General features: G+C 58.5%; 6 protein-coding genes across 6 annotated transcripts; 4 read left to right on the plus strand and 2 right to left on the minus strand.

Moving 5' to 3' along the window:
- The first annotated feature begins 1,310 nt into the window (after positions 1-1,310).
- Positions 1,311-1,918, plus strand: PHYSODRAFT_284090 (hypothetical protein). Its single transcript, XM_009516356.1, has one exon. It carries the CDS (start codon positions 1,349-1,351, stop codon positions 1,733-1,735), a length of 387 nt encoding a protein of 128 aa, XP_009514651.1. The 5' UTR covers positions 1,311-1,348; the 3' UTR covers positions 1,736-1,918.
- Positions 1,919-1,984: 66 nt separating this feature from the next.
- Positions 1,985-2,478, minus strand: PHYSODRAFT_471247 (hypothetical protein; the record flags this gene model as incomplete). The annotated part of the gene is made up of 2 exons (XM_009516357.1): positions 1,985-2,298; positions 2,379-2,478. 2 exons carry the CDS (start codon positions 2,476-2,478, stop codon positions 1,985-1,987), a joined length of 414 nt encoding a protein of 137 aa, XP_009514652.1.
- A 516-nt stretch (positions 2,479-2,994) lies between these two features.
- PHYSODRAFT_553959 (hypothetical protein) lies at positions 2,995-4,860 on the plus strand (the record flags this gene model as incomplete). Its single annotated transcript, XM_009516358.1, has 2 exons — positions 2,995-3,689; positions 3,789-4,860. The coding sequence occupies 2 exons, from the start codon at positions 2,995-2,997 to the stop codon at positions 4,858-4,860; spliced, it is 1,767 nt and encodes a 588-aa protein (XP_009514653.1).
- A 90-nt stretch (positions 4,861-4,950) lies between these two features.
- On the plus strand, positions 4,951-6,774 carry PHYSODRAFT_469440 (hypothetical protein; the record flags this gene model as incomplete). Its single annotated transcript, XM_009516359.1, has 1 exon — positions 4,951-6,774. The coding sequence occupies one exon, from the start codon at positions 4,951-4,953 to the stop codon at positions 6,772-6,774; it is 1,824 nt and encodes a 607-aa protein (XP_009514654.1).
- A 260-nt stretch (positions 6,775-7,034) lies between these two features.
- Positions 7,035-8,240, minus strand: PHYSODRAFT_321189 (hypothetical protein; the record flags this gene model as incomplete). Its single annotated transcript, XM_009516360.1, has 4 exons — positions 7,035-7,899; positions 7,954-8,001; positions 8,061-8,143; positions 8,223-8,240. 4 exons carry the CDS (start codon positions 8,238-8,240, stop codon positions 7,035-7,037), a joined length of 1,014 nt encoding a protein of 337 aa, XP_009514655.1.
- Positions 8,241-8,449: 209 nt separating this feature from the next.
- On the plus strand, positions 8,450-9,883 carry PHYSODRAFT_321190 (hypothetical protein; the record flags this gene model as incomplete). The annotated part of the gene is made up of 6 exons (XM_009516361.1): positions 8,450-8,482; positions 8,561-8,732; positions 8,804-8,945; positions 9,021-9,411; positions 9,473-9,647; positions 9,729-9,883. 6 exons carry the CDS (start codon positions 8,450-8,452, stop codon positions 9,881-9,883), a joined length of 1,068 nt encoding a protein of 355 aa, XP_009514656.1.
- Between the last annotated feature and the right edge of the window lie 29 nt (positions 9,884-9,912).

Below are 9,912 nucleotides of genomic sequence, written 5' to 3' on the forward strand. Positions count from 1 at the left end.
CATGTTCTTAATGTCTGCAGACTCTACGGACTCCACACCGTATAACTTCAAGACAATGGGCGTAAACCGAGAACGAAACTGCGGTGATGCGCTCATTATCGCGACTGCGCGACGCCTTGTTCAAGATAAACGACAATGAACTGACCTTGCCTACAATATACAGTAGTTGCTATGAATGACATTCTACGATCCAAAGATGCATCCGCTACAATCGATCTCCTGAACCACACAGCAACCTTCCGGCTTGGCCACCATAGCAGAGATAAACTTCGAATCTTCTGTTGGTTTTGCAGTCACCACGCCGTATCGCATTACTCATACATACTGTACAACCGACCATTGAATTCAAACTTTTTTGACAGCTACGCCTGTAATTAATCGATTAGGTCCTACTTCGTCGAGCTTCACGGCACCACCACAATCGCTGGAATGTATCTGTACATTGGAGTGCGAAGAACCACTGCGAGCTGAAGAATAGGCGGGCATTCTTGGAATCGATATGGATCGGCGGGGGCGAGCGGTGGAGAGTGGTGATACCATTTACCTCAACAATTTCAACTGACATGAAGGCGGTAAAAGGTGAAGTCGCCGAGAAAGTAAGCGTGTAGTACCGGTACAACGATACACTTAGGTCAAATGTCCCTGGCTCAGTATAGAATGCCACGCTGCGTCAAAATTGCTCAGCCAAGCGTCCAGGATGAAACGGTAAGGTGCTGGATACCAACAATTCTTACGCTAGTCGCAGAACTAACAAGCGGTGAAACTCAGCTACCAACTTACGTTAACTCCAGGAGCTGGTTAGACGAACGGGTTCGGACCTCCAGGCTTATCCAGAGTATCGAGAAGATCCCCCGTGAGAAGACCGAGGATCACCAGTAGAACAAGACACCGTCAAGAACAATAAAGAGTTGGTTGTTGAGAGAAAAAAGCGTAAGATCACCACGATTTTAATGCCCAAAGCCAAATAAAATCGCTTACTTCACTTCTGATAGCTGCCAACTACGTCTTGCAGGAAAGTTTAGTCGCCTTCGCGTGACTACAAGTCTGACTCATACCTAGATCGATACTGCATGACAGACCGAGAGGTTTTAGCGAGCAGAGCTCACCGTAGACCTGACGAACATTTTTTGGGTTTCTACGCGAAGCCATTTCTGTCGCGTTTCTAAGGAATCGTTTTTACGGCAGCAGCGCGTAATTACGTCATCTGATAACCAATGACTGGCGCCCGCCTCCGAGCCTTTTGGCTGGTGGCGAAGTGTCGAGTCAATGTCGGTTCAAGGGCACGGGTGCATGGCATTCCCCAACAGTGCAGTGATCCGTCGGTCGTGAGCAAGTTACTCCTTCAACAATGTCTGACGCCGCCGTGAACCCCAAGGCCTACCCGCTCGCGGACGCCAAGCTGACCGTGTCCATCCTGGACCTGGTGCAGCAGGCCACCAACTACAAGCAGATCAAGAAGGGCGCCAACGAGGCCACCAAGACGCTGAACCGCGGCATCTCCGAGTTCATCGTCATGGCCGCCGACACGGAGCCGCTTGAGATCCTGCTGCACCTGCCGCTGCTGTGCGAAGACAAGAATGTACCATACGTGTTCGTGCCCTCCAAGGTCGCCCTGGGCCGCGCCTGCGGCGTGTCGCGCCCCGTGATCTCCGCCTCGATCACGTCCAACGACGCCTCGCAGCTGGGCCCGCAGATCCAGAGCATGCGCGAGCAGATCGAGCAACTCCTAATTTAAGCGCCTCGACTGATTGCCGGCAGACGGTCTGCCTCGCGCTGCTGTAGCTTCATTGCCGCCACTACCTGTGGTGCTGGGCTGCCGCAGCCGACAGACCTTTTGGTGCGCTAGTCAAAAGTGCACAGATAACTGCTGAACAATGCAAACTCTACCCAACCGCATTTTGCGCTGTTCCTACACTCCACTTTTACCCCGTTGTTGATTTTCTTTCGAGTTTGTCGATGCCAATGATGTTGTTATCGAGCTGGTCTAGGTCGCATTCATCAGGACGTACTCGCGCGTGCTCTCGCCGAACTTGAGCACGTCCTTCTCGCGCAGCTCAATGTAGCGCGAGTCCTCGATCTTGCGGCCGTTGAGGAACGTCGAGTTGGTGCTGTTAAGGTCCATGATGTACGGCCGCACCTCCTGCGTGAAGCCCAGTCCGTCCTCCGTCTCCTTCTGGTACATTCGGTACTGCAGCACGGCGTGCTGCTTCGAGCACGACGGGTGCTCCGTCAGGATGTCGGCCACGGCCTTGTCGCGGCCGATGAGGAACGCGCTCTTGCGGTGCACATGCAGCGTCGCTGCGTCAACGTCACAGACACAGCAGCTATTAGTCAGACAAATAACTCGTGGAAACTACAGGCCCATCCAGCCGCCTCACCGATGTTCTGGTCGTCCTTGAACACGTAGAACCGGTAGCGCTTGGTCGGCTGACGGGCCTCGGGCGGCTCCGAGAACTTCATGACCACTCCGTTCTGCATGTTGCCCGTGGCCTGGTCCTTGGCGAGCGCCCCCGTGAGGCCGAAGTTGGGCTTCTCCACCTCCACGGGCTCCTCCTCCTTCTCCTCATCCTCCTGCTTGCCCCACCTGCGTCGCGACAGAACACAGAACATTGGACCATTAGCACAGACAACAACTAATCAGCCGCGTCATGTCGCGCAGCCAGCGACCGACGCACTGGACGAGGTGGGAGAAGTCGCGCGTCTTCTTGTCCTGGTTGCGCTGGCCCCGGGGCGACCGCGTCTTGGCCGCCTCTCGCTGCTCGCGTCTGCTACGTCGGGGCGGCGACCTGGACCTGGACTTGGACCTGGATCTGGATCTCTCCTGCCAGCGACTGCGGCGGCCCCCAGACGACCGACGCGGCGGAGATCGCGAGCGCGAGCGGCGGCGGTGGCGCTCCATTTGACCCAAGCCGAAAAGTTGAAAAGTGACCCTCTCCAAACGAATTCACTTGTGCTCAGTATGCTGCGCAGCCACATTTGAGTTGAGTTGAGACCATGGAGCGGGACGTCGGAGCTCAAGCCCAGGAGCAGCAGCAGCAGCAGCAGGAGGAGGAGACACTGGCGCAGCTGTTCCAGCAGATGCGACTGCAGGACGCCACGGAGGCCATGCGCGCGTGGGACTCGGGCAAGCTGCAGGTGGAGCTGGCGCTGGCCTTCGCGTCCGTGGCCCACGCGCCCTCGAGCTTCCTGCAGTGTCTGCAGCTCTACGGCCAGCTGCCGGGCAAGGAACTGCCGAACGCGGCGCAGTGGGTCGAGACGGCCGTGGGCTGCATCAAGGCGAGCGCCGACCCGCAGATCTCGCAGGCCGACAGCGCCCTGGCCGGCTCCATGCTGCCGGCCTTCAAGCGCTCGCGGATGCCGTTCGTGGCCGACTTCGCGCTGGCCTACAGAGTGGACGCGGAGGCGCTCACGGCCTTCTGCCGCCTGCTTATCAAGATCCGCGTGGGGCTGGCCGCCCACTTCATGGACTGCCTCAAGATGAAGCACCTGCTGCCGACCGAGCAGGTGCTGGAGGCCGTCATCAAGCAGAAGGACTTCCGCACGGGCGACATGTTCGTCAAGGGCCAGCGGGACAAGCAGCAGCAATTCGTGCAGATGCTCATCGACCGCAACGTGCAGGACAAAATCATCAAGAAGCGGCTCTCGCTCTTCAAGCTCAAGGCAAGCGCCTTCCCAGTCTACTTCGACCGGTACGCAGCGGTGAATGCTCGCGTAATACGCCTCGGGTGTTCATTAGGTAAACTGTTGTCTCTTCTTGTGTTTGTTTTGGTATAATATTTGATTACGAGTAGAAGGCAGAAAGCCACGCTGCGGTTCCTCGTCTACTCCAAGGAATACGAGCAAGCGCTGCAGTTTGTCGAGAGCTCCGAGGACCTCAAGCTGTACGCGTGCAAGATGATCATCCGGCACGCTGGCCCTAAAGATCCCGCCACCAAGCAGTTTGTTTTCCGGGCAGGACTGGCGGAACAGTTTCTGGAGGTAGACACCAGCGCAGAAGACGGCAAGAGTTTCAAGGATAACGACGATTTGGCCCCTCTTGACACGTGCCTATCGCTAGTTGACACCATCGGTGAAGCCAACATTATCTTCGTGGACACTCCGGCGGCGTTGCAGGCGTGTGTCGACCACCTTGTGACACAGCCCGCGATTGGATTCGACTCGGAGTGGAAGGCCGTGCACATTTCAGCCGACCCTGTGGACGCTCCAGCGAAGTGCGCGCTCATGCAGCTGGCCTCTCGCGAGAAGGCGTTTGTGGTGGATGTGCTCGCGCTCTACGACCACGGACACATCTTGGCCCCTCTGTTCCAGTCGGACTCTGTGGTAAAGTTGGGCTTCGACACGAGGGGCGACGTGAAGGCGCTCCGGCCATTTCTATCAGGAGGGTATGCCACGGAGCACGTCATGTCGATGCTGGTAGATCTGCAGGCTGTCACGAAGAAGCTTCCGGTAGTGAAGAGCGCCGCTGTCTCTGATGACAAGTCGAGGTCCAGCGACGGCGAGGGTGACAACAGCAACGGCAGCGCGGACAACAGCCCCGCAGCGAACAGCGAGGCGTCCGGATCCGACTCAAAGCCGAGGAAGTGGAAGAAGAAGCGCAGCAAGACTGACGAGCAGGACGCGCCCGCCAAGTCCTCTCGCCTGGGGCTCACAGCCATCGCAGAGACGTACTTGGGTCTGCCTCTGGACAAGCGAGCGCGCATGTCGGACTGGGAGCGCCGCCCACTCACGCCAGCTCAGCTGCAGTACGCCGCGCTGGACGCCCACGTGCTGGTCCAGATCTACTACAAAATGCAGGAGCAGCATCCGGCCGACGCGTTCGAGGCCGTCTTCAAAAGGTGCACGCAGAAGCACGTCAAGTAGAGTGTTAATAATGTTTGGGCCAAGTTGAAGTGAGCGCACAAATAACCGTACTTTTCACTATTGGACCGCACTTCTTTCCGTATTATTGACATGGACGCCACCTGGCGCGGACTTGCGCTGGCGGATGCGTCCGGCGCGCTGACGCCCGAGGGCGCGCGGCTGCTGGAGCAGGAGCTGAGCGAGGAGCGTCTGGCGGTCATCACGCTGCTGGGTCCTCCGTCCACGCGCGCGGCCAGACGCGAGCTAGTGGCCAAACTTCTGGGCCGGGAGCACCCTAGTGGGGCTAGCGACGACGCGCTCGTGCTGCTGGCCAGCGTCGCGTACGCGGACGAGGACGAGGACTTCCAAGTGCTGGTGCTGGACGCCAATGCGTCCGAGAGCGAGGCGTCCTCCTCTGGCCTGCAGCAGCTCAGCGGGGCGCTGTGCGCGCTATCGTCGCTGGTCGTCTCGTGCTACGACGAGATCGGCGGGTCCACGCAGTGCCTGGCGCCTTCGCTGCCGCAGTTCCAGTCGCTCTTCCAGACGCTCGTGAGGGAGTTCGCCAGTATGGAGGTGTACGAGATGCTGCCCAAGATGCTGAGCGTCGACTGGTCCCCGAGTCGCTCGCTGACGGACAAGCTGGCCGACGCCGAGAAGCAGAGACCAGACGCGAGCGTCGAGGCGCTCGAGGGCCTCATCAGGTTCAAGTTGAAGGGGGTCTTCTACCCGCGTAGCATCGCACCCATGAGCTTCGAGGACTTCTTCGGACCCCACGCGACTGTCAAGAGGGTGTTCGGCCTGGAGATGACGGGGGACATGCTCAGCGCGATGCTGCGCAAGCTCTCGCAGCAGGTGCTGGAGCAGGACCCGCTGGACTTTGGCACTGCGTGGGACGACTTCGTGGAGGACAGGTGTCGCCTGCTGGCGGAGGACGCGCTCAACACGTACGTGGACTGCGTGCACCCTTCCGTGCTCGAGCACCCGCCCATGGAGCTGGACGCGTTCAAGCAGCTGCACGAGGAGATTTGGCGCCTGAGCATGGATGTGTACCACTCGGCCAGCAAGTACAAGTCCTCGCGTCACCGAACCGTTCGCACCAAGCTCAAGGCGGACATCCGCGCACGCTATGAGACGGAGTTGGGCGTCCTCACGCAGAAGTCGCGCAAGTACTGCGAGGAGCTGCGGCGGACGTTGTGGACCGAGCTGCTTGCGCGCGCTACTCACGCGCGCGAGGGCAGCACATTCGCCGCGATGCTGGCTGCGATCCAGGAGTTCGACAAGCACTTCAATGAGAAAGCGCGCGGCCCCGAGAAGGCTGATGTGCTGCGAGACTTTTACCAGACTGAGGCCATCCAGGCCTTCCAGCAGCTAGAGAATGTTGTGACGCAGCAGTTGAGCGAGTCGCGCTTGGAGGAACTGCGGCAGCAACTGGAGAAGGACTTTGGAGACAAGAAGGAGGCTTTGGTCGAGCATTTTAAGCATGAGGAGGCTCAACTACGCGCTGGGATGGCGCGTGACATGGAGACGATGCAGAAGGTGCACGAAGCCAAAGCCGCCCGAGCGAAAATCGACGGGAGTGAGACCAAACGACTGCGAGAGGAGCTGAGCGACTTGAAGCGGCAGAATGCTGAGCTGCAGGAGAAGGCCATTGTCCTTGAACACTCACAACAGGACGCAACGAACCAGAAGGCGGTGTTGGCGGCAAAGGTGGATGAGCTGGAGGTCGCTGTACGGCGCGAGATGGCGAGTCGTACCGAGTTGGTGGAGACGCTTGCACTGACGATAAAGAATGCCGAGGAGAAAGAGAAGACGCTCAACGAGAAGATCGCGGAGCTTCAGCTAGAGCTGGGCGAGAAGACGTTCCGTGTGGAGGGCGAGCTGCAGGATCTGACGCAGCAGTTGCGGAAAACAAACGAGGTAAGTCTCCATTCATGATGATATCTATTTGTGATGCTGATCGAGCAGCTCACGTTATGCGATGTTGCAACCCCTACCAGGAGAAGGAGGAGCTCCAGAAGAAGCTGAACGAGTTTTTCTTGAAGGTGACAGCGCTGCCGGAGTCTCTCCAGCAGCATCTCTTCTGCATGGAAAGTGACGGCCAGGTTGAGTTTGCTGACGCGCTTACGAGCTTCATGAGCCAATAGAGACCTAATCAAGAGCTGCGGACGAACAGTAGAGTTCACACGCAGCCTGCTCTACATGTAGATGTTTCGTGTGAACCGGTCCACAGCAGCTCGAACCACGGGCGATGGGTGCTGCTCCTGCATCTTGTCGTAAATCTGAAGCAGCACGTGTGCGTCCAGCGCTGCGTAGTGAAGTTGAGCTCGCGTCAGTGGACGACCCTCCCAATCTGACATGCGGACGCGCTTGTCGAGAGGCAAGCCCAGATACGTCTCTGCAACTGCTGACAGCCCCTCTTTGAATGCCTCATTTCCAGTCGTGCTGCAATTGTTATCGTCGCCGCATCCAGCGTAGGGATTGTTTGAGTTGACAGAGCTCCCAGAGCCACGCAAATTCCGTGCGACTGCTTGCAGATCAACCAATGCTGTTATGGAGAACTTTGTGGTGCCCCCTTCGGCCAGCAATGGGCGAAAAACCTTTACGTCGCCCGTCGGATTGAAGCCCAGCTTCAGCACTTGGTCCGACTGGAACAGAGGAGCCAAGATGTGGTCGTGGCCACTCAGTTCCACCATATCAACGACGAAAGCTTTGTCGCGAGAGGCGAGCTGGATAAGGGCGCATGGGGCGGTAGGATTGTTCGGCTCTGCACAGACGCGAATCGCCTTCCACTCCGCGTCAAACCCGACGACCGGTTGCTTCATTAGATACTGAGCGCAAGACCGTAGCGCCTTCGGAGCTCCCACAAACACAATGTTGCTCTCGCCGATGGTGTCCACCAGCGAGAGGCAGGAGTCTAGCTGCTCCAGATCGTCTTTGTTCTCGAAAGCCTTGTCCTCTTCTCCGCTTGTGTCGATCTCAGGGAAGTTTTGAATCAGCCCCGACCGATACACGAACTGCTTCATGGCAGGGTCCGCGGCGCCTGCGTGCTGGATGATCGTTCTGCACGCGTGGAACTTGAGGCCCTGCGAGTTGGCCACAAACCTCAGCGCCTACTCGTACTCCTTCGAGTAGATGAGGAACCACAGCGTGGCCTTCTGCTGTCTGGAGAGTGCATACATACCAGTTAGTTTATCTCCTCGTAGTATAAAAACTTGGTCCACCCATTGCTGGCCACCGCCGCCTGGGCCCACTCCGCCACGAGCGCCGCGTCGCTGTCTGGCAGTTGGATGTAGTAGCTGAGGCACTGGAGGGACGCGGAATGGCACGCGCGCGAAGGCCGTCGAGATCTCCAAGTGGCGGCGCTATCGGCCCAGGCAGAAGACGGCGTCCGGCACGCGCATCTGCGCGAACAAGTGCGCCAGCGGCTCCTAGTAGTAGGCGGCCACCGTCGCTAATGCACTGAGGGCCTAGCAGCAGCTAGTACGTGGACGTGGTGCGACAACTTCCAATGTGACTCGACTGTCTCGGTGGATTGACGACGCACTTCAACTTGGTCAACTTGGCCCTTTCGTAATTTATTTAGGGGCTTGTTAGTTTATTTTACCCGGCGATGCGAGAGCTGGGGAAGGATCCGCTCACGTGGGTAGGAGCGAGGACGTCCTGGCCTGGTCGAACTGATCGATAGCTGCATGGCTCACGTTTCCGTGTCACCCTTCGCCAGAGCTTCGTGAAGCTCTTTGGGCTGCAGGTGGCGCGCGACCTGCGCGAGTTCGAGGGGCTGCCGGCGAGCCACGCGTGGCGGTGGAAGGCGGCGGGGCTCTGGCGCGCGCGGCTGCTGACCAAGGCGCAGTGCAGCGGCGTCGTCGTGTCCGTCGTGGAGCGCGCCGACCGCGGTGAGGACGAGAGCTGGCTGGCAGCACTGCACAGAGTGACTGATAGAGTATGGGGTTTGTGTGTGGACCAGTGGAGTTCCTGGTGGACGACGGCACTGCACTCGTCAAGGCGGTCGTGTGGGGGGAGGGCGTCCAGGCGCAAGCCGCTCTGGGAGACCTCGTGCACGTGGAGGGCAAGCTCAATGTGGACAAGAACTGGGACGCCGTCGAGCCGTCAGTAGACGGCAGCATTGAAGTCTCGGCCGTGGATGGATGGAGGGAGGGCTAATTGTTGTTGGTTGCTCGTAGTTCGCGAGAGCTGCGCGTCCTCCGCATGTCCAAGATCGAGGACCCGAACGAGGAGCTGCTGCACTGGGCCCAAGTGATGGAGCTGTCGCAGAGTTATTACTCCTCTGGAGGTGGGGAGGCCCCGGATCCAGCTTCAAAGGCGAGCAGCAGCAGCGGCAGCACAGGAGGGCGGGCGCAGTGGGAGGACATCGCAGCCGAAGCGTTTTTCAGCTTGTCCGTGAGCCCCAGCAGCCAGCAGCAATTCTTAAGCCGAAGTGACCGTCACCCCCACGACAGCATTTTGATGAGGACGCTCGAGTCCTTGCTATTCCGACAGAAGGCGAGCGGAACGGAGGAGGCTGTCGACGTCACGTTCGGGGATCAAATTGCTGCAGCGGAGCGCGACGCGGCTGTGAGTGTGGAAGGCGGCACTGCTTGATCGGCTCCTTACTGACTGGTGCTTTTGACGGCAGGTCAATGGTCAAGACGTAGCGACCACGAAGAACCAGCGGGTTCGAGCACTGCAGTTTGCCTTCCGAAAGCTTCGTCAGGCGGGACTCCTGTTCCTGGAGGACGACGAGGCAGATCGCCATATTCTACTGAGCTTTGAGGCAGCGCTGAAACCCGCGCTTCTGCAGCTTTTACAAGGTACGCTACCGAGAAGATTGAATCTACCGCTGCAACTGCCTCATCAACCAACCTTTTTTGCTTGCTCAGGATGCTCGTCAGGCCGCTCTATCGCCGAGATCGCAGACGCCGTGCTCGCCCAGGAGCGATTCAAATGCATCTCGCTGCAGTGGATCGAGACTGGCCTCGAGCATCTTCTGGTGGCCCAATTGCTCGTTCAGAGAGAAGATTCACAGCTATTCTTTATCAAGAGATGAATGGGATGGCATAAAACTTACTACTACAC

This window comes from Phytophthora sojae (genome assembly GCF_000149755.1).
Source record: "Phytophthora sojae unplaced genomic scaffold PHYSOscaffold_1, whole genome shotgun sequence".
NCBI lineage: Eukaryota > Oomycota > Peronosporomycetes > Peronosporales > Peronosporaceae > Phytophthora > Phytophthora sojae.

What these genes read in the sequence shown, in the direction of transcription:
- PHYSODRAFT_284090 (XM_009516356.1), top strand. Translation starts at nt 1,349, where the DNA reads ATGTCTGACGCCGCCGTGAACCCCAAGGCCTACCCGCTCGCGGACGCC.